Here is a 22,698-nt window from a genome sequence, read left to right as displayed (position 1 = left end):
TTCACTAAAGCAGGCCTTTAAGACAAAGGCATGTTAAAAGATAACAGCAATATTCAATCTTACTGCAGCTCAAAGTATCACACACCATCAAAAACCTCAGTTAGATTGTTTTCTGGTGAAGCAACATCTTCTGTAAGGTTTATCGTTCTATAGGATTCAAGAGCTGCATAAATGCATCCTGTCTGAGTGCCAAAATCCTACAGGTTGTATTTCTACTCCGGACACATGTGAGTACCTAGCAAATCATAGGGTGGTATTTTTTATTCTTAATAACCCTTACAAAGAGATAAATCCACCTTAAGGGGATAGTTCAGATCTTTTGAAGTGTGGTTGTATGAGGTACTTATCATAGTCAGTGTATTACCTACAGTAGATGTCGGTCAGCACACCCCCAGTTTGAGGAAGCAGGCAGGAGTACCACTGAGGCGATGCTGTGAACATGGGTCAGCAGCAAAATCAATATCAATTTAATTGTTTGCTATATTTAGAATATTTTCACCACTTTACCATGCTGCACACAGCCCTTTTTCTGACAGGGAAGCATTTAACAGCCTCTGTTCCCCATCTATGCTCTTGTCAAAGCTACCAGACCCCACTGATGAAAACAGTAATTTCTGCCAGTTAAAACAGCAGCTGCTGGTCTACCACTGCTTCAAGCAGTTAGTTTGTGTTATGGTGTGACTTTGGTGAATCCAAACCCTTTTAAATACAAAAGTCACAAAATAACACGGACAAACTGACTGATCAAGGCAGCAGTAGATCAGCAGCTCCTGTGTTTAGCAATGTTAAATTACTGTTTTTCTCAATGGAGTCTGGCTTTGATGGGAGTGATACAACAGCTTGAGTTCCCCAACGGAAATTGCTGTCTGGAGCCATGTGAAGCGGTGAAAATATTCTAAATATAGCATGCACTTAAACTAGTATTGATTTTTTAGGTGGCCAAAATACGTTTTGTCGGTGATGTCTCCATAGCGGTACATTACATTACCACTTCTGAGGTGGTACTCCTGCCAGTTTCTCCAAACTGGGGGCATGCTGACTAACACATACAGTAGGTAATACATTAACTACGGATAAGTACTTCATACAACCCCAGTTCAAAAAATCTTAAGTATCCCTTTAACCATGTCAGTTCTTGGTTTGGGGAGCCCTCTGCAAAAGAGTTTTAGTTTAGCAGCTTCACGTTCTTTTTCTTTCTTTTTCTCATTATTCTGATGGAAATCTGAAACCACATTTATGACATACATGGCCTATTACCAACTGAGTAAAATTTTAAGTAGAGTCCTTACAATTTAGTTCTACTGTTACAGGCTTTACCCTTGTCATGAGGTCATATTTTAATATAGTGGCATCAGAGGCGTGAGTAAAACCTTGAAGAAATCTTGGATAAATACCTTAAATCCTTGCTGATGAGATCACATCCTGTGGTGTTTGAGGGTGGTGTTCGCCCTGGGCTCAATGATCTGGGTTCTTTGCTCTCATCAGGTGTCAGTAGCACATTATCTCTGCACTCCTCTACTCGTAGTTCTCCTTCTCCGTCCCCTGGGGTGTTGCCACTGTCTGGTTTGTAGGTGAAGATGATGGTTGGCTTCTGGTTGGGATCCTCTGGCTTTGCCTCGGTGAACCAGTGATGCTGTTGAACTGGTGGTGGTGGAAGCATGTGAATGACAGTTCCATCAAGCCCCACTATCTTGCCTTTCTCCTTCTCTCTCTCCGCCCGTTCTCTCTGCTCATCCTCGTCTTTCCGCCGACGGAAAAAGCTCTTAAACGAGATCCAGCGTTTGGGTTTGGAGCTTTCTGCTGAAATACGTCTCCCCTCTCCACCTGGACTAGCTTCACCTTCACTGGGTCGTCCAGGAGAACTGGAGGCTGAGCTCTTGGTCCAGTTGCTAAAATGCCTCTGGAGGATGTTAGTAGCGTGGTAAGGGGAAGATGTAGATCTAGGAGGGGGGAAGGGGGCATTGGGCTCTGACCGGGGACTGGAGAGTGGGACAGCAGCAGAGGCACTCTGAGATTTAGACAAAACTTTGGAGGGCGTGTCCTTCTTGGGTTTGGAAAGACAGCCGTCAGTTGTGGAAAAAAGAGACTTGGGTCGCGTGAGGGTCTCCTTCATGGCATCAGGTGGGAGGGCATACAGTTCCTCAGAACTGAGAGCATTGGCTTGTACTGAGGGTGACTCTGGAGGTGACTGGGGAGGCTGGATGGAGGCCACAATCTGTAAGAGCACAGCACTGGCTTCCTCCCTGTGGCTTGCCTCTGTCCCAGAGGACAAAGCTAAGTCTGTATTATCATCTTTACTGCAAGTAGCATCTCCACTTGTCTTGCAAGTGCGTGTAACAGCATTGGCAGTAGGGCTGGTTTTAGGTTGGTTTGCAGTAATGGCAGGGGAATTTGTCGATGTAGTGGGGGAGAGGGCCCCAGCAGTGGAGCTCATCACAGTGCTTGTCACAGTGCTAGAGTCTGTAGTGGTTCTAGGTTGTAAATTTGGTGCTTTTGACACTGCCTCAGGTGGAGCTTCAAAAGAGGCTCTCTCTGATGTGCCTCTACCAGAGATAGTTTTCTCAGTTGAGGAGGACTGGACACTCTCAGAGGATCCAATCTCTTCATAAGTATGACTGGCTACCCTATTGCCGACTCCTTTTGGCTGTGGCAGTTCTCCACTGAGTCCCAAGAAGCTCTTATACACAGCCAGGTTGTCGTATGCGCTTGGATTGATAACAATAGGTACCTTAACAGCATTCTTGGAGCTGCGGGCATAGGCTGGCTCATCTCTGATAATAATGGGAAAAGGAGGCATACCTGCATTATTGAAACTGTTAAACTTTATCTCTGATAAGTTGGAGGATTTCACTGGTACAGTTCGGGAGGAAGACAGCCCAGCAATGGGAGAAGTGGGAGCTGACTTGTGGCTGCAGTGTTGAGTAGGGATAGAGGGGCTAGGATTACTCCCACCCCCTAGATCCACTTTAGGTATCTTTTGGCGAGGACTTGTGCTTGATGTCCACACTTCCTGGTAGCGTATGTTCCCTGATTTCTTTCGGGAGGTACTTGACAGAGCTACGGATGTGGACGATGTTGGCATTACAGGAGAAGAAGGAGAAAGAGGGGAGGTTGGAGACAGGGGCTGACCTACAGGAGTGCTACAGAATGATGTAGGGCTGGAGGGCATTGACAGGTTTTTGGGTTTTGGAATAGTAGCGTCAGGAGTCTGCTCATCTTTGTTGGCCATGGATGCTGACACATCGACCACAGTGTAAGGCTTACAGATGAGCGATTTTTCCAGATTTACTACACGGTATGGTTTAGCTTGCTCCTCTGTGGGACTAAAACTGATAGTGACTGGTTGACCAGGAAGGGCTTGGGGCATTGGCAAACCTTCTCTGCCGTCCTGGTCTTCTAATCTAATAGCCAGCACAGCCTTGTGTGTTTCAGTCACCTTAAGTGGACTCAGTGCTCTGTGGACAGGCTCCTTTTTTGTGGGAGAAGTGCAGGGGATTGGTGTCTTAGTAGATGTGGGAGAATGTAAGCCATTTCGAAGAGCACAGGGGGCACTGCTCCCACTGCTGGATGTTGTTCGAGAATCTTCTGGAAGTGATGACGATGATTCTGGAGAAGTGGTAGACTCTGAATTTGATAGGAATCCGCTGCCTTGCATGTCACGGGGTCCATAGTGAAGCAGAGCTCCATTGGAGTCCACGGAGGGGTATCCGTTCAAGATCTCATCATAGCTATCATCATAGTCAACCGCACAAATCCGCTGTAGTGAGCGATTGCGAAGTGGCACAGTGTTCCACTTTTTCCCTGCAGCAAAGGGCACTGGAGACAATGTGGCAGCACGGAAATTTGCAAATCTTGGCTGGCCTCGCATACGGATCTCCATGGCTAGTAACTCTTCATCACTTTCATCCCAGCTCTCATGTTCATCATCATCTCTTTCAGTGTCTTCCTCATCATCATCCTCTTCTTCTTCATCTTCACTGGAAAACTCTGGGTAGCAAAAGCGACCTCCCTCTGTGCTGATTATCTCAGAGCTATCGCTAAGGGATACCCGTTTTTGACCAGTGCCACCACCACAACTACTGCTGCCCCCCATGGCCAGACAGCTTGAGGCCGGAAGGCCTCTTTCCAAGGACCGCTGGTATGAACTACTGATTCGTCCCCAAAACAGGTCCTTGGAACCAGAAAGGGGAGTGGGGCTAGGGCCGGGGCCAGGGCCTAACCCAGCAATCTCCTTCAGGACATCTGCCAGTCCACTGTTGTTGTTATTTCCACTAGGGGTCCTTGGGCTAAGTGGTCCATAACCCTCAATCTCCTCACTACCATCTTCTCCTTCGTTGTTGTTGCTGGGTCCACCAGGCCTCTTACGGTTTAGTCCGTTGCGATTCCAAACTGTGAAGGCTGATGTTTTGCCCTGTTCTAACACATTTGGTGGTCGTTGCAGGTTGCCGTCTGAATCCAGTCCTGCAGAGGAGCAGGGCAGCATCATAGTGGGCTTAACAGCAATGGTTGGCTTCTTAGCCACTGGTGGACGGAAGTGTCCTGAGCGGGCAGACCCACTGCCAGCCCTCTGGGAGTTGATGGTAAGGTTAGTGTTGGCTCTGGCGCCAGCTGGGGGTGGATTCTGTTGCTGACTTGTTGGAGGCCTCTGCTCAGACGGAGGCTTCCCTCCACCACTCTGAGCCAGACAGTGCAGACTTTTAGGTTTAAAGCAGTTCTTGCACTCGCCTGGCTTCCACACGTGTTCAGTGAAGGTGCTGCAGGCGGACATGACTGCTGATCCAGTGAGGCAGGCTGCTGGGTCAGTGGACAGGAAACCCCTCCATGAAGCAACGGGCTACAGGGACTGACTGTAGTACGAGTATGATGAACAATATTCAAGTCTCCACTGTGAGGGGTACTGGACCTGAAAAAGAGAACAAGACAGAAAGGTGTAATTAAAATTTTAATTAATTGTTCATTTAATTCAAAACATTCATTTGAATTACTTGAGACACATTCTTCACTTCAACAAACTGCATAGAGCAGTTAGACACTTAGTTAATTACAAAGTTTTGGCAAACAAGGAAAAATAAATCCCATCAAACAATTTAACTTATCAAACTGAGAGCTGAACTGAAGCACAGAGGATGCATACATAGATACATGCAGAAAGAGGGAAAGAGATAAATATGATGTGTGAGAGGAAAATAATTTGAAAAGCAGTGCGACACTGTCTCCATTAGGTGGCAAACTTTCTCTACGTAGCAGCCAGTCTTTCCTATGGGGCAGTCATCCGTCTCCTTCTAACCCTCAACTGGACCGCTAAGACTTGAAGAGCAGAGGGGCAGAAGTGAAGAGGATTAAGAGAGCTTATTTCTGAATTGGTGTCCTGTGTTGTTGTTGGCTGTTTCAGCCAGGATTAGGTGAGATAAAGGTACTGATATTATTCACTGAATCAAAACCTCAATGTCCTAAATCCTATGAACTACATCAGTTATATGGAAAATGGAAATCAAAAGCACTTCAGCTGAGTTTAGATACACTCAAGTCTGACAAATAGCACAGAGGAAGAGTTTCCCAGTTTACAGAAATCTGAAAGTAGAACAACAGTAACGCATTGTTTTGAAGTTTGGGCTTTGTATTCCAACAAACTAGACTTGAAACTGAGCAAGTGGAAGACGTGTTTGTGGGTGCTTTCATCCGTACTGAGTAAAGACTGCAGGACAAGTAGCTTGCAAGCAGTTGTAGTACAACTCAGTGAGGCAATCATCCTGAGCATTCAGGCAATGCAAGGAGCTTTAGGCGGGGCAGTGGATTGTCCTTTACTGTCAGTCATCTGACTTTTGACTGAAGACTGAAAGAGGACTTCAGGTACTGAATGCGAATTATTTGCAACCAAATATGATTATGCCAAAAAGAATTTGGTCTTCTGAAACTGGGGATCTATATAAATAGCTACAATTTCTACAACCTAGAATCTTAAGCTGGCACGGTCGTTCTTTAATTAATTAAATCTAAAATGCATGAGCACGTTGCACAACAACAGATAAACAAAAATGTCACTTTTCTTTTACTAAAACCACTTGTATTGCAAAGAGTTTGTTTCCTAGTTCAGAGCAGAGCTTCAATAACTTATATTAAAAAGTTAAATCTATAGCTGCACACACTGTTTTTACTATGAGTTAGGCGATTGTTTGCTTATTATTTTATAAGCTATTTCACATGTCATCTACGCACATACACTTTAAAACTGAACTGGGCGATTGCTGGTCCAATCCTTGTGTAGGCATTTTTTTTTTATCTGTTTTCTTAAATATTACTATTTAGAAAAGTTCTAATTTATAATGTTTATTCTGTGATTTTTTTTTTACTCTAAAATGTATGCTGTTTCATATGCTGTCTGTCTGATCTGTTGTGATTTTTGAGCTCTTGCACCCCAATTTCAATGTGGCTCCAACTGCAAATGGTAAATAAAATTGACCTTGACTACATATAGACAATAATCTGTCAGTAATCAAAATTGAAATATATTTACATATATATCAAAAATGGTTTTAAATGCCAACTTGGTCATTTCTGTGTTGTCTCACTTGTTTAATGAGTAAACTAACATATGTACAAAAGAATAGGTTTAAAAATTCACACCATTCAGTCTTTGTAAGATAACAAAGACTGACATTTAAAAACTTGGGAACAAGCATGGTCTCAGATTATCAGCACCGCCACATACATATCAGACACATCCTGTTTTCTCGGCCCGCCAGGCCACACTCTGTGGCATCAGGAAGCCACATCCTTTTATTTTTTTAATTACACAGTGTAAAAAAACACCCCATTTAACATCCTTTCAAACCTACCACACGGACCAGAACACTTTTGATAAGATTTGTGGGTGCAACAGTCATTTGCTGTTCAATCAACATCTCTTGAATACCACATTAACATCAAACCCATGGATTATAAGTGGCGTGTTGCTCAAATGTGCAATTAAAATCAAGCTGTTTCATAAAAGCCTGTTTAAGATCACACAGGAATCTGTACGTTACATAAGATGGTACAGTTGTCACTTTATTTCTACAACTTAAGCCTGCTTTGGGCAGATTCTCCAAGGACAGTATTAGGTTTGTTAGACAAAAGGCACCACCATAAGGGTAAGACAAAGCGCAAAGAAAACCTTGAGAGTAGATGGGATGAAAGTGAGAACTGAAAAAATGCAAATCAAAAAAGGATTGAAATCTACGGTATATAGGAATAAAACACATATTTAATTATTTTGAAATGACCCCCTTCGCTTTCAAGTGCATAAAGATTAACAGCTGAGTTTAGTCTGAACGCCTAATGAGGTATAAAAAGTGGAAGAACTGCAGGTCTTACAACACTGTGGTTGTTACTATGTATTGTCAAAACTTGAGTAGGTATAGCTGGGCTGGAGCAGCTACCTTAACCCCCCCCCCAGCTGTCACTGGGCGAGAGGTGGGGTACACCCTGGATAGATTGCTGGACTATCACAGGGCTAACGCATAGAGACACACAACCATCCACGCTCACATTCACACCTACAAGCAATTTAGAGCCACCACCTAACCGGCATGTCTTTGGACTGTGGGGGGAAGCCAGGGTACCCAGAGAAAGCCACACTGACACGGGGAGAACATGCAAACTCCACACAGAAGGGTCCCGGCTGTCCAGTAGATTCGAAGCCAGAACATCTTTATGCACAATAAACAAAGTAAATAAATTAAGTGGAATATTGCCATGTTTCCTGATACGTATCCACTTCAATGTTGTGTTGCAGCAGGATTCATATAACTGTCGGTTTGTCTTGTACTGCTGGTGGCCATGGTTTGTAGGGGGCGTGTCATGTAGGCATGTGGCTGCAGCTATACATGTCTCTAGACACTTCTGTGAGTTTTATGCCTGCTTAGTCACACCTCACCAATGTAGTCAACCTAGGTAACTGGAGCTTTTCCCAGTGCAGTCAAAAAATGATTAAAATGCGCAGCTGACATTTAAAACCATGACTATATTTTGGCTTCTATATTTTGTGGATACAAGGCTTTCAGATTAAACATTAAAATTTAGGGATTAATGATTCTCACTGAGGTCAGACCACATAATTAGATTTAAAGTTTGAGATTTTAGTGATCTAAAAATCATCAATCAAAAAAAAAGTCAGGAGAAAAGAAACAAGGAAAGTGCCTGGAGAGATGTTACAACTCTGCATTTGCTCTTGACTGTGCTCCTGGCTGCCATCAGAAATAGTTTAGAGCTTTTTCCCTCAGCCAGCAAAACCTGATTAAGTGATATTTGCTAAAGCAATATTCTATCTATTGGCTGGGGTGAGACAGCTCATTCAGCCGTGTTTGACATGTAAGGGCTGCTAAAGGATTATTAAACAGTGCTTGGACTGAAAACAGAACTGAATATGGTGTACTTCTAAGAAGATAAGTGCTTCCGTAATGACTTTGTTGGGGCAACAATGTTCAGAGATGTTTCTTTCAGGTAACGAAACACTGCTTTTATGTACCACACAGGCTTCACTGGATGGCAGGCGTAAAAAGTTTAAGAAAGATTGTGATTTCTGTTGAACATTAATAAAAAAAAAAAAAAAAGGTAATAAAATAATAGGTAATAATGCTGTAGTCACTACAATTGGATATTATATTGCAAGATTGCCTATTTTAGCCAAAAAAACAAAAACTAAAATACATTGTCTGTGAAGTTTCTGGGGCCAGCATCAAGTGGCCGGTCAAGGAACTGCAGTTTTTGACACTTAGTGTCTGCTCATTTTTTAGCTCCTGAGGTTGGTGCTTGATTTAAACATAATTTCTAGGAGACAGGGCTCCACAGACAGTATGAGTAATCTCAGACAGAGGACCTTTTTGGGTGATAATGAATCAAAATAAACAAATAATGGCCACACAAACATTGCACCATGACTTCTAGAGGAGTGTCACATACAATAAAAGATGGGTTCAATATGCTAATAAACACTGGCCCTCCATCTCTTCATTTCCGCTATAATTTAAGCAGCAGAGTGTGTGATGATTGTGTCCTTTTATGGGTGACCCAAACCTTCATTTCATCAAATAAAGCCAGGACTGTAATTCACTGCAGGGCTGATACCGACGGGGGTAGATAAATCAGTCATCTCATCTATATAACAAGGTCATGGGTGTCAGATCCTGTACGGAAGGATGTTACCATGACAACACCCTGGACCTGCCCAGGACCAGACACAATGAAGCAGGAACTCTTGAGTCAAACTTTGTTGACCGTGCCATGATGGGCGGGGGGGAAGATTTATCCTGTTACACCAAACAGGTCGCATCCTCACAGGAAACAAAGACTGTAATTCAAACAACATTATTCCAAGACTGTCGGTGATGTGACACGTAAGCACTGAAAGTTTCTGTGGCAGACTTTCAATTTTTTCATGGGCGACCAAAAGTACAGCCAAAGGAAAATTAATTACCGAGTCCAATAAGTCTTGGTATATGTATGCTGCTCGCAAAGTGGAACAAAAGCAGAATTTTGCTCATTTACAGCATCCAAAATCATTTTTTTACATTCCAGATGTCTGTCCTCCTTGAAACACAGCGGGACAAATTTAAGACTTTGTTTTGCACAGCTGTAATGCAGCTGTTGCACAAAAATGTTTCATGAGAAACAATAAAGGAAAGCAGATGAATAAAACAATGGTATTAACATGGATATTTTAATAATTCTTTGCACATTTGGAAAAAGCTGAATTGATTTTGTGACATCTGCACCAGACAGACTTTCTTTGTAACCACATTATTTCTTCCCTGACAGACAGCGGAGGGGGCGGCCGAGGGAAGAGTTCTCTTTTGAAATCAAGATAAAGCCTCCTTATTGTGTTTACTTTCTTCAAAGCAGCTAGATGGAATTATGAAAAGCAGCTCCCAGGCCGCATTCTAATAAGATAATTCAGTTTTTCATGCCTTTGTTGTTTCTGATCACGCTTCCAAGAATCAAGAAATATCCAATATATGTCACACACACTTTTCCACCAACAGAAACCCCCAGTGGTGGATGTGACAGCATATTTTACTTTTCCCTCAGCCACCATTGAAATTCTGCTGTTGTTTTGATTTAATTTTTTTCCTTCCCTCCGCAGTGGGGGCTGAAATGACACTCCTTCAACCAGCCAGCAAAATGTACTTATATTTTAGTTTCTCATTAAGCCGAAGGCAAATAGTAGTGCCATGTTGTTACTGACAAGACCCCACAACATTTAATCTGCAATGACAGTTATGCCTCGGGGACACCAACAATCCCATCTGCCCGACAATCCTTTCTGAAATCATGCAGTCCAGTATTTTTAGTTCACACTGCTCGCAGTGTGGGGCACATCATTAAAATATGACATCTCCAGACACATAAGGAAAGAGGGGGGAACCTCTCTGAAAGAAGCGGCCCCTCTTGCTTATGTAATCATCTTTGTTTGAAAATGATTCTATTGGTGGTTATAATCATCGCAATGTAAGTGTTCCTACTCATGGCCATCAGCCAAATAATGGTCTGCTATTTTTGTGTTCCTTTTATTATGTAACAGATATTACGCAACACAATAGAAATATGATGAATTACAATGCAGCGTAACCGTTTCACTACAAAACCCTCCACAACACAACACGTTTTCAGCACCACAGTGGGGGGATGTGTTGCATAAACTGTGCCATCAGGCACACACGTTCGCACAATATTATAGGGATTTTTTTTTTTTTTGTTCTCCTTGGGTGGGATTGTTCTATAATACTGACAGCGTGTTATTGATCCAGGCTTTGCGTGTGTCCACAGTGTGACTCTGCAACATATTTGATTGGAGAGATGTGAGGCGGCACTAAGACGCAGGCGATTATTGGAAAACAGGGTGCAGTTGTACATATTTTCTTTCCGCTGCTTCCTTTCCTCCAGCTTTCCCTGACAACACTGTCAAACATTCAGTGAAACCTATTAAATGAAGAGTTATAGCTAAGCACCTCTAATACTGGACACAAAAATTGATTTTAAATTGCATATTATTTCTTAAAAGTTACAGAACACATGCAGGCTCTAATTTGTCGACACTGGTGACACATTTCCATCGATGTCTGCTTAGTTATTCTCCTCAGTCTTGTTTTTGTTTATCACTGACTTGCCTGTCATGCATATTTGATGAGGCCGAGGCATTAGTGTCGATAATTTAAATGGATCCCTTATGTAAAAAGACTGATGACTGTCTGAGGTAAAGCAACGCCTGCTCTCCATCAAAGGATATAATTGTATTCTGTAAAATGAGATTTATTTGTGCTCAGAAAGATGAAAAGTACAAAACATAAAGCAGAGAAAAACAAATGTGCAATATAGGACTCCCATATATTTCATGTGTCCTCTAGCAAAAGTTGTAGCAACATTAGCTTTTAAGTGCACATCCTTCCTATTATAGTGTTTATATGCTATTAATCAAAGTATTAATGAGGGAAATCTGGTTAATAAGGACATAGAACTTTAAATTCATCATCATTTTTGTGAAAAGCAACTAAATATTTCATTGGGAATTTAAACTGGCAGATTGAAGTTGGAGTGAGGAGCAGAGGTACCAGTCGCAGGCATGGAGCCTGTGGATCGGCACTGTGTGTGTGTGTGTGTGTGTGTGTGTGGGAACGAGCCAATCATAAGAATAGCTAAAGGCTAGTTTACTTGTTCACTCTGCATAATGCTGCGTCCCCCTGTGCCCCAGTTATTCTATTTTGTAAATGGTCAATTAAACGTACCAGGATACTGTTCTCGTCTTTGCAGATTACGCTGTCTGAAACCATCTGGCACCACACGTTATAGCCCCTATTCATACGACTGTTATCTGTCTTTTGGGGACCAGAAGATTTCCTGCCAGTTCCAGTGAAGATCAGAGACACACTGATGATCAATTTCAGGATTAGTTCCAGTGCACGTAGAAATTATTTTTGGATAATTCTGGAGAAAAAATATTTTTTTAAAAATCAGCAATGTGTTCCCAAAAATAAACAATCACCACATCTTGCATACAAGTGCTTCCTGATGGTTGAATGTAATGAATGAGTGAGTTTAAATGACATGAATAACCCAGTCATGAGTATCCATTCATGTGTTTGAGCATGTTAAAACCATATCCTGTTTTCAGAAAGTGGTATACAACCTCATCCCACTTATGAGAAACCTGATTATGCTATCTAAAGTTCTTTGAAAGAAACCTAGATAATGTCTCATGTAGAAACATTAACCCTGCTATTAAGAGCTGCCAAATATCTGTGCAGGCGCAGCGTCAGCCAAGGGATGCAACAGAAATAAATATAATTGCGGCAGTGAAAGTGTCTCACTTTTGGAGAGATGAAGAAAAAGTTTCGTCTGCGTAGCTTCATCTACTGCTCCCTGTCCTATATAGTGGTAGTGACAGTGACAGACTGGCACTGGTCAAAGTGGAGGACAGTGCTGGAAGAATAGTGTGGCTGCTTACTGGCATAACGTTAGATGTGTACGGAGAATGTGTGTGGAGACAAAGAAAGAAAGAAAGAAAGAAAGAAAGAAAGAAAGAAAGAAAGAAAGAAAGAAACAGATGGAGGTCTGCACTCTTGGCAATCAGAAATATAATATCACAGCACCTGCACAGATACACTGCAGTCATCAGTGGCCAGGTTACTATTAGGCTATGTATCATGTTAAAATGGAATATATATAACCACACAGCTTCATATTTCAGTATTTAAAACTTGTCTGAAAACACACTGGATGATAGAAAGATAAACATCTAAAGGAAAATTGCAAACATTGATATTCCTAAAGGGATGGGGACAACTAAGACTTGGGGAAGGATGGGGATAGAACAATGATGAAGAATTATTTATCATATATTCATATGAATGTTTCCTTTCATTACTTTTGCAATCATTAGAACTACTGATATTATCATTTACTAACCTAAACCTTTATACTGTTACTTGTTTTAGCCCACTCACCTACCCCCATACATACTCTGATTTAATGCACATTTGTGTGAATGTGTGGGTTTGTGTACATGTGTCAGCATGTGTTTACCTGTTTGATGTATTACATCATCTGTGGAGATGTGTGTGGGTGTGTATATGTACTGTATATGTGTATGTGTCATGGTACTTGTTTGGGGGATTAGATAACATGCTAATAGTGACTCTGATGTGGTGGCCAGAGGGAGGTTAGCCATGACTTTGTGACCCCCAGGTATGTATATCTGCACCGTGCTGTGTGTTGCTGTATGTGGTGTATGTTATTTGTCTTAATAATAATAAAAAACGAATGATTTGTGTTTTTGCCCCTCACCATTTAAATTCTTACCCACTGAATCTTAAAATCTAAGCTTCACTTAATATATGAAATGAACAGACGAGGAAAACTTAATTAAGTGGCACTTACTTCACACTACCCAAGATTTAGAGTGGAGGAATTATACGAGTGATCACCTGGGAGACTTTGGTCGTCTATTGCCAGACGTGACGACCAAATGTGTTTGATTTGCAGAAGATAGCACGAACAGCCAGCAAAAAAACAGAACATATGTTCCAAATCTGAATTGTTCTGCACAGCAATAGAAAGCAGGTGCTGGTCATAGCAACAACAAGAGAATTAATCGATAATGAAAAAGGGGCACTTCAGGCCGCACATCAAAATGATATCATAAACATAAATAAATGAATTTAAAGCTGGTTCAGAGTTTTATAGGGGTGCAGCAAGCCCCTCTTTTGTGTCTATGTGCATATACATATAGCTGTCACGTGCCATGTCTTTGCTTTAGGAGGGATCTCATTCCCATTGGTGTGTCAAAAGGTCACCTGCAGCATGAGTGAGAGGAGCAATAATTAGGTTTTAACATTCAGCACACATGCACAGTGCAGCTCTAAATACAAGGCCTACACTGGGGATTGACTGCTTGTGCTGAAGTGTGTATGTGTGTGGACTTTTCCATGAGAAAGCCAGAGGTTTTTTCCTTCAAAAATTATTTGATTGACCTAAGATACATTTGGAGGAAATCATGCGCCTGTGTGTTTTTGATCCAAATAGCACTGAACAATACTCAGACAGTGTCTGTGTGTAGCTGCTGACAGAAAGTGCACATTGACATGCACACAAACACTTCTTTCTGGAGTGTGTGGCTGTAAAAGGTGAAAGGTCGGGTTACAGATGCCTCATTGCAGAGGCTGCACTCATTATCCCAGTTGTTAACCTCAGCTGCCCCCGAGTCTGTCCTGCTGTCTCCTTCTCCACCCATGCTCAGCTATTTCTCTCCATTTACTCAGGCTCTTCCTTCTCATCTCTGCGTCTTCCTTCTTTATTCTGCTTCTTTCAAAGTTTTTCTTTGCTGTTTGTCTTTTCCCCTCTGGCTCAAAATTTCCTACTCTATTCTCTCTCCTCTCTCCATCTCCTTTTTCCCTACCCACTCACTTTTTATTCAGGCTGTTACTCTTCAGGCTTTTTCTCACTTTTGCGCTCTCCTCTGAGATATGTTAATCTGCCTCCCTTCTGTCTGTCTTTGCCTCAAACAGTGCTTCAGCAAATGACTGCCAGACTTAAATTTTGCAAATCACCACCACAAAAACCCAAAACTTGAAAGTGACCACACACAAACAACCAATTAAACCCTGTTACCAAGTCCAGACCAGGAAATGCACATACTCTGATAGATTTTCACCGCACTATTCAGACACCAAACTTAAATACTGTACACACCAAAAAAGCCTGGAGTCAAATCAATTTCCTGATGTGTAGCTTTTTTATGTGATACCATCCCCTGTAGACTCTGGGAGACAGTGGATAAAATAGCAAATATAGTAAATAACAATTATATTATATATATATAACATATATATATATATTATATATACGTCTTAGATAATAAATAGGAGTAAGAACACAGCCACGTTCTTGTCCACAAGGACACCTGCTACTTCTGTACCAAAGAGGCCATGATTAATTTTTCTCACATAAATCTGACCACACTTTAAAAACAAACACAAATGTATAAAATACAAAAAAAATCTGTTAATCATTTATTTGTCTGCATATCCACCCAGTACGCCTTGTTGCTGCTTGCCTGTGGTGACATAACATGATTTGATCCTCGGCTGCTCCTGACTATATGTCACAGTGTCTTTGAGCAACACGCTGAACCCCAAATTGCTCCTGATGGTTAGGCCAGCACTTTAATGGGCAGCCTGCTGCCACTCGTGTGTGTGTGTGTGTGTGTGTGTGTGTGTGTGTGTGTGTGTGTTAATGTGTGAATGAAAGGAACATCTTTAAGTGCTCTGTATAAAAGAACTATATTAATGCACTGCAGTCCATCCATAAATTATAATGATTTTTGGAACAGTTCCCACTGCCACCTTTGCTCAAATTTGCAGTTGATACACACACACACACACACACACACCCCCACCCACCCTGGCACCCCACACACCAGTGTGTTAATAAGCAGACTTTTCTCAGTGAAGATTTGCCAGTTTTGAAAAATGTTTACTTGTGGTTTAATTATGGCTACATCAGTTATCATTTTCATTATCAACTCATCTGTCAAACTTTCTGTATAAATTACTTGATAATTTTGCAGATAAAAAGCCAGAAAATGTGTAAAAAGCCTATCATATCTGAGCCAACGGTGACATATTCAGACTTCCTGTTGGATATGGTAAACAGTCTAATATGGAGAGACATTAAATATATGTCATACATGGAAAAAAAAAAACAGATAAATAAAGAAGCCCCGCCCCTTTGTGATGGTCCCACCAACTGTTGGAGCTAGCATGGAGCCCAAACTTTTAACAATTCAGAGTCAATTAACCTGCATGTATTTGGACTGTGGGAGAAAGCCGGGGTACCCACAGAAAACCCACGCTGACCCAGGGAGAACATGCAAACTCCACACAGAGGGGCTCCCCCACCCTGGAGTTCGAACCTGGAGCCCTCTTCCTGTGAGGCGACAATGCTAACAACTGCAGCCCACATACACCACCATAACAACACCTGCAGCCACATATTGATTTTATACTACCATTTATTAGGAGCTATCTTGGAATATATATACTGCACCACGCTCTTGGGGCACAAAGCATATTGGCACAGATGGTGCAGCCGAACGCCAAGTCCAGTATACGTAAGTAAAATAACCATTCATTGCACTGAGTCTAAAAGTTTGCTTTCACTTGTCTCTGCAGCAGCACCTCCTCATATCCGTCGATCTAGTCTGATAAGCTCTGATCGCATTGACTGGTCAGTTAACCACCTCACAACTTTAAGTTCACAAATTGCTGCTGAGAAAAAAAAGAACTCATTAAGACTTCCGCCTGCGCTATGTTCATAGACCTGCAACAACCTCTGAATTTAGAGAGGAGACAAAGCATTACTAAGGGAGACAAAGGCAGGATTAATGGGGATTGAACTATTGTAGCAGCTGCTGCCACACAGAGACTCTATTTCTACGGGAAACACTGCATTTAATCACCTTTTATTCAAAGATTTAATTACTTCATATATCAACATCTTCAGCTGGTTATTCCACGCTTTTGTCCACCCAAGAAGTTTTTTCATCTGTGTTTTCAGAGGAAGTGAGCGTTACCATCTGTGCTGTCAGAGATTGTGATTTGTGGGTAAGCCACAGGAAGATATAAAGAAATCTCACAGCTGTACGAAGACAACCGAGGCGGCTGGCGTGCTGAGCGTGCACAACACAAAACACACACGCACGCGCAGATTCATTCCTACATGCATGAGTCAATCCCATATTCTCTCTAATATGCTGAAAATCCAGCGGTGCCACTTGTGGCTTTCTCTCGATGAGAAAAATCTGAAAACAACAACCCAGTCGCACAGATGACAAACACCACACAAACCAACAAAGCACTGCCTCATTAAAAACAAAGGGAGTCAAATATGACGGGGAGTTCCAGAGCCGGTCTCTGTTGGCTTTAATGCACTTGCTGGCGCAGAGTTAGCCGTTCGGATGAGATGCAGCGTTGGCCCTCGATCTGTGACCATCTGCTCCTGATTTGATAGCAGCAAACACTGTCTGGTTTGGTGCCAGGCGAGATATCACACAACACCTGCTGCTTGGTGCCACTACCACCAAGACACAAACCCCATGGGACTGCCAAGTGAGACCCAGAGTCGTACCAGGATAAGAATAACTTCTGAGGAGCGAGTGGTGGGAGAGAACTTTATTTACTGAAAGCAACCCTGGTGAGACTTATGCATAAAACATTTCCCTCTGTGTGTGACTAAAAATGAAGAAATAGTTCAAGAAATCAGTTTAGCATGCACTGAACCAGCGCTGATCTTAGCAATAAGGTGAATGCAATCACTGTGCAATAGGAGAACAGATGAGAAAGACGACCTCTGAGTGTGAGTCCTCTTCTCCATTTAACCCCCGACAGTCACACAGAAAAGAGAAATATGAAGGTGTATCTTCAAGAATCATTTTTTCCAGTATGGTCTTTTGACTGCATCCCTGCACAATTTCGCTGGGCTCAAATATGTGTGCTTATTGGAAACTTCAGAACGGTTTGAACATGACTCAGCAGACAAGCCATAGGACTTCAACTTTCTCTTATAAGATCACAGTTTCTCCTTGAATACATGACAAATAATACATGTTTTTAAACAAAGAAAAGGCAGCAACGGGTGTCTCACTTTGTTACAAATAACTGTTATACAAAGGGAGGTTTTTGAATACGAAAAGCCTAATTTTTAACTCCCACAACTACACCATCCTTTCATCTTTTCCATTCATCCTACACACCTGAGGCCTCCCTCATCACCTCCCCCATCAGTTATAGCTCAGTGAACTGACATGCCAGAGTACGACTCACTCTGAGGGAGATAAAGCATTTGGGACCTGTCAGAGACAGATTGTGAGAATGTCATTGCGCATTTAGCAACCAGCACTTTTCAGCCGGAAAATAGTACCATCACCCCAACCTCATCTCTACCCCCATTTCTACCTGGTTTGATTGATCCCAACTCAGGCAGACTGGTGTCTGGCTGTTTGACTGGCTCAATGGAGGGAAGGGGAATCGATAATGGTGTCTCTAGGTGTGTGTCAGTGTGTGTCAGTGTGTGCTGGTGTGAGTGAGTAGTGGGAACATGTGACTGCCAGAGACAGGGTGAGAGACTGTATGCAAACAGTGTCTAAATGTGAGCTTGTAAGTAGGAGAGACAATAAGAGGAATGTAACTTGTTTGCATGTTTAAATGTTAATTTGAGTCCACTTCACGAAATCAAAAAATGTATGTCAAATGTAATTCTTTTTAACTTTGGAAGCTTCTATTGAGGTTTTCGATTAAAGCTTTGAATGTCTGTCACCATATTTGATGATGTCATCAAAGCCTACAGTTGTCATGAAGGGGAAAATTACGATAGAGACCAAACATATTTTTTATACCAGGCTGTAAACATGTTTATTTCTGCTCAAAAGTTGGGCTTTTTAACATTGAAGTCTGTTGGGATTTACTCTGTTTTGGAGCCAGCCTCAAGTGGCCATTTCAGGAAGGGCTGTTTTGGCGCTTTCACATTAGCTTAATTTTTTAGACTCAGAGGTTTCCACTTTCCACTGTGGGCTCTTGTTGTGGAGCCCTCGCTTGTAATGCTAGATTCACACTACAGGCGACACAGCAACAAGCTACAAGTCATTTTTAATAGGAGCTGCTGACATGAAGCTACAAACTGATCCCCCATGCTTGTTGCTGTATAACGGCATGATGGACCAATCAAAGTTGAGCTTGCCTCAATTCTTTTTCAGTGCTTCAATGATGCGGTAAAGCATCAAACAATCATATATTTTTGTTTTTAGCTGTGGTACTGTGTCATTTAGCTAAGTTAGCTGAAGGTATGCTAGCATTCTGTGTGTTGCGGTGCACATGTGATGCAATGGGGCAGTGAAATATGATAAAATGAGGCTCAGACATTGATCAAAAAGCGTAGACATTTTCTGATTAAATAAAAACTGTACATTACATTTAGTTAAGGTGATGTGTTGCAAGTAACAGATAGACACGAGCCCAACATGACAACACAGCAAAGCAACACCTTAAGTGATTAGGCGATAATGTGCTGTTGCTTTGTCGCTCATAGTGTGAACACAGCACAACTCTCTCCCTGTATTCAGAAATAATGTGTTGAAACAGAATGAAAAGATATGCAAAAAAAGTGCAGCATTCAAATATTGCTTTCAAATTTAATCATCATCGTATGCATGAAGCTTCGAAGCTTTAAACTACTTGGTACAGCCTTTAGATTGCATTTATTTTTTGATCTTCAGTGCAGACATACTTATTTTCTATAGACAACTAAAAACAGCTGCAATGAACAGTAGACTGGGACCAGGATAAATTGATAGTACAGTGAAGCAGCTGTGTGGATTTAGTGTTAAGTCACTCTTGTGAAGTAGAGAATCTCTACCAAGTGCTCTTCACATAGTTTTACGATCCGTATACAAAGCATGTAAATTCCTGGTGACATTTAAAGGACAACACTCACACAAGGGACGAGCTATTCAGCATGATATGAGGCACTGACACATACAGTGTCACTGACTGGAGGGTAGACTGTGAAACACGGCGAGGATTGACAGCAAGAAAAGAAAACAGTGACCATTGAAAAGAACAGGAGATGGAGCGATTGAGATGTTAAGAAGTGAGGCATCAAAGCCACACAAAGAAAGCTCACGCTAAAATTTAAAATCAGGGCTCTACCACACTCATCTCTCCACAGAGAGGCAATGTTTTTCCCCCAGAGAAAAGTCAGTATGCTGAGGACAGAAGCTCATTTCCCACCCAGAGCACGTTCATAGAGAGGGAGTGGGGGCTCGCTGAGCCTGGTACATAATAGTGGAATAACTGAGGCTGAAAGCTGAAGCCATGAGGAGATGGGATATGGGATTTTCTGCTGCTTTATGGCAGAGGGCTTGAATGATAAGACAGCCGTGGCAGTGGGATAGACAAGAGCAGAGTAGATATGAAATAGAAGGGGAACTGCAGAGAGAGAGGCCAGGCAGTGGGAGAAAGCTGTGCACTCAGTTGTTTGTTAAGGCAACAGTAAGTCAGTGTCCGTCACCAAATGTCCTTTAAAGAAAAATCAACCATCATTTATTCCTGCAGTGTTACATCAGAAACTTTCAAGATGTTTTTTTCTTTTTTTTAGAATAGAGCAAAATGGGCCAAAAACCACACACACTGCATCAGTGATGCAGCAGTCACTGTTAAGTCAAACTTAATGTTAGGGCATGCATGCTATCTATGCTAACATGGTCTGCAATAATCAAATAGTTAAAGACCCCCTCCGTTTTTAACCATGTTAACATGTCCATACGGTGATTTTTATATTCTACAAGATTTATCGTGAGTGAAATAAGCAGTCAACACCATGGCTGAGTATTTCCGCCTTGGAATTGCTGTGTACCAAAGTCATTCTCCAGAATGCGGATTCAAACTTCCAGGGTTTCTCACGTCACAGACCGAAGGACTGCTGCGGCCAATCGAGGAGAAGCCATGTGTAGGTATGAATCATATTTTGCAAGTTAAGTTTCACTTTCACTTTTAGCTGGTTATCGAGAACAAGGTTTATCTGACATTAGCAACACATTATCAGCTTTGATAACGTAGTCAGGCTGAAGGTTAATGTTATCTGTTACTGTTTATAAGCGGAGTGGAAGGTGGCTATAGGCAATCAGCTGAGGGACAGAACTAATTTTCATTTTCACAGAACTGAGAATACTAAATATGGCAAAGCTGTAGGGTTACATCTCAGTCAGTGGTTACCAACTGATGGGTCACGGTCCAAAAGTGGGTCACAGGTCCGCAAATGACTCGTGAACATATCAAGTTTATAAAAAAACACACTTTATTTTGAAGTACAGTGAATTTCTGGGCCATAGCTTGTATTTTCAAGTGCCATTAGCTGCTGTAGAGTAACTGACTAATGGACACCTACTTGACAGAGACAGCAAACTAGCTCAATGACATGCTCAAACGCAAGTATGACACTGGATATATTAAACTGTGTGGACCTTGAACTAATGACTAAGGATAAATCTGGACCCCATGGCTGGACCAGTTGGGAAATGCTGATCTAAGCCATTTTTGATTTTGAATAAGCACAGATTTAGTTTTCAGGGGTTTAATCAATGGAAAGAAACTAAAGATTAATATTTCTGGTCAAACCTGAATAGTACTTTTACTTAAACAGGAGGTGTTTGAGTGAGCTATGAGAAATCACTCTTTTGGATCACTGTTTATACAATCCCATCTGTTGTTAATAAAAACCATATGGATGTTTTTCATGTCCCTGGAGTACATACTTTCCTTGCAGGACCAAAAACAATGCTGACACCTTTAATTGTGAATTATGTGATAAAAATGTTAATTAAAAAGACAAAGCCCATTCCCCAAACCAAGTGCAGATTGGCTGTCAATCCTCAGGCTGAGAGTTCAATTCCCAGGTCATTCTGGCCACAGGGTGAAGTGTCCTTGAGCCAGACAATGAACCCCAAATTGCTCCAAATGTGTGTCTGTGCGCAAGGGGAAAACAAAGGAAGTCACAACATAAGTGTCTGCCAGGTGAATGTCATAAAAAACACTTTACAGAGAATTTTTGATGGTGAAATAGGTAACAATCTTTTTTTTTCCTCACACTATCTGGAGCAGATCTTCAATGTCTTCTTACTTATTGTCCAACATATACACCAATCCTAATATTTCTAGCTCTATTCATAGGTCAAGCTCTAATCCACACTGCAAATTCACATACTGTATCAATGCACCCTTATCTTATTCTATCTATAAATCACTTCACCTGGTCATTGCAGGGGACATTACAGACATCCAGCACAGCTATAGGCTGTGAGCAGCAGCTCAGCACTTTGGTGAAGGGCACTGTTGACAGCAGTAAATGAAGTGCAGGATGCACTTATTGCCTCCTTTCCTCAGATTTTCTCAGCTCATCCCGGGATTTAAAGTGATGACCTTCAAATATCTCCCCCAGCTATTCAATGCACAGCCACCTCAAAGTACAGTTAGTGGTGCCATTTAATAATCTCTTCACTTAGTCACGGGTGCTGAATGCTGCGTAACAAGTCTCTTTAATCATAACCTGCCTTTGGTCGAAAAAAAAAAAAAAAATCTGGACGCAATACAGGACAAGCAATGTGGAGTGACATTACCTGTGTGACAATGAGGGGTTTGGTAAAACATTTGTGAGCCATGTTTGAGTGTGGGTTTATGTGTACATGAGCGCTGGCACATGCCAACCAGCTTTCAATTTCGGGAGCAAAGCCGCTGCGAGTCACAGCTGACTTGCTCCACACAATTCCCCAATTCCCACCAAATTTCAGCTACTGTCCACAGAGAGATTCTGCCAAAGTGATTCCACTGTGTGTCACTCCAGTTTCAAGCAGCTTTTCTGCAAGTGTGACTCTCATTAGCTGCTCAATTGAATTCTCTGTTTTGAGTAAAATCAACTATTCAGCTGACATGAAATGTGTTCTCTCATTTATGAGTAAAGTGGAGGTTTAATGGACTGAAAAAACATCCTCCTTTAAAATGAGAGTGAAAAATCCTCTCTGCCTGGTAACTTTCTCTTCATTGAGACAGACAGAAATGAAAACTGGAGGGACTTGGAAATATGCGTGAGCGATGTAACTAAAACAAGGGTGTTATTCTA

General features: G+C 41.8%; 1 protein-coding gene across 3 annotated transcripts in view; it reads right to left on the bottom strand.

The window, feature by feature from the left end:
- Positions 1 to 22,698, bottom strand: part of peak1 (pseudopodium-enriched atypical kinase 1) — a 150,539-nt gene that overhangs the window by 37,622 nt on the left and 90,219 nt on the right. For all 3 annotated transcript variants that reach the window (XM_049573550.1, XM_049573551.1, XM_049573552.1), the window contains one exon: positions 1,395 to 4,903. In XM_049573550.1, the coding sequence (XP_049429507.1) occupies positions 1,395 to 4,768 (3,374 nt within the window). In that variant the 5' untranslated portion in view covers positions 4,769 to 4,903. The remainder of the gene's footprint in view (positions 1 to 1,394; positions 4,904 to 22,698) is intronic.

The sequence above is a fragment of the Epinephelus fuscoguttatus genome, linkage group LG4, assembly GCF_011397635.1.
Source record: "Epinephelus fuscoguttatus linkage group LG4, E.fuscoguttatus.final_Chr_v1".
In the NCBI taxonomy this organism is placed as follows: domain Eukaryota; kingdom Metazoa; phylum Chordata; class Actinopteri; order Perciformes; family Serranidae; genus Epinephelus; species Epinephelus fuscoguttatus.
The sequence above is the reverse complement of the archived record's forward strand: the minus strand, read 5'-3'. Positions and strand labels throughout refer to the sequence as shown.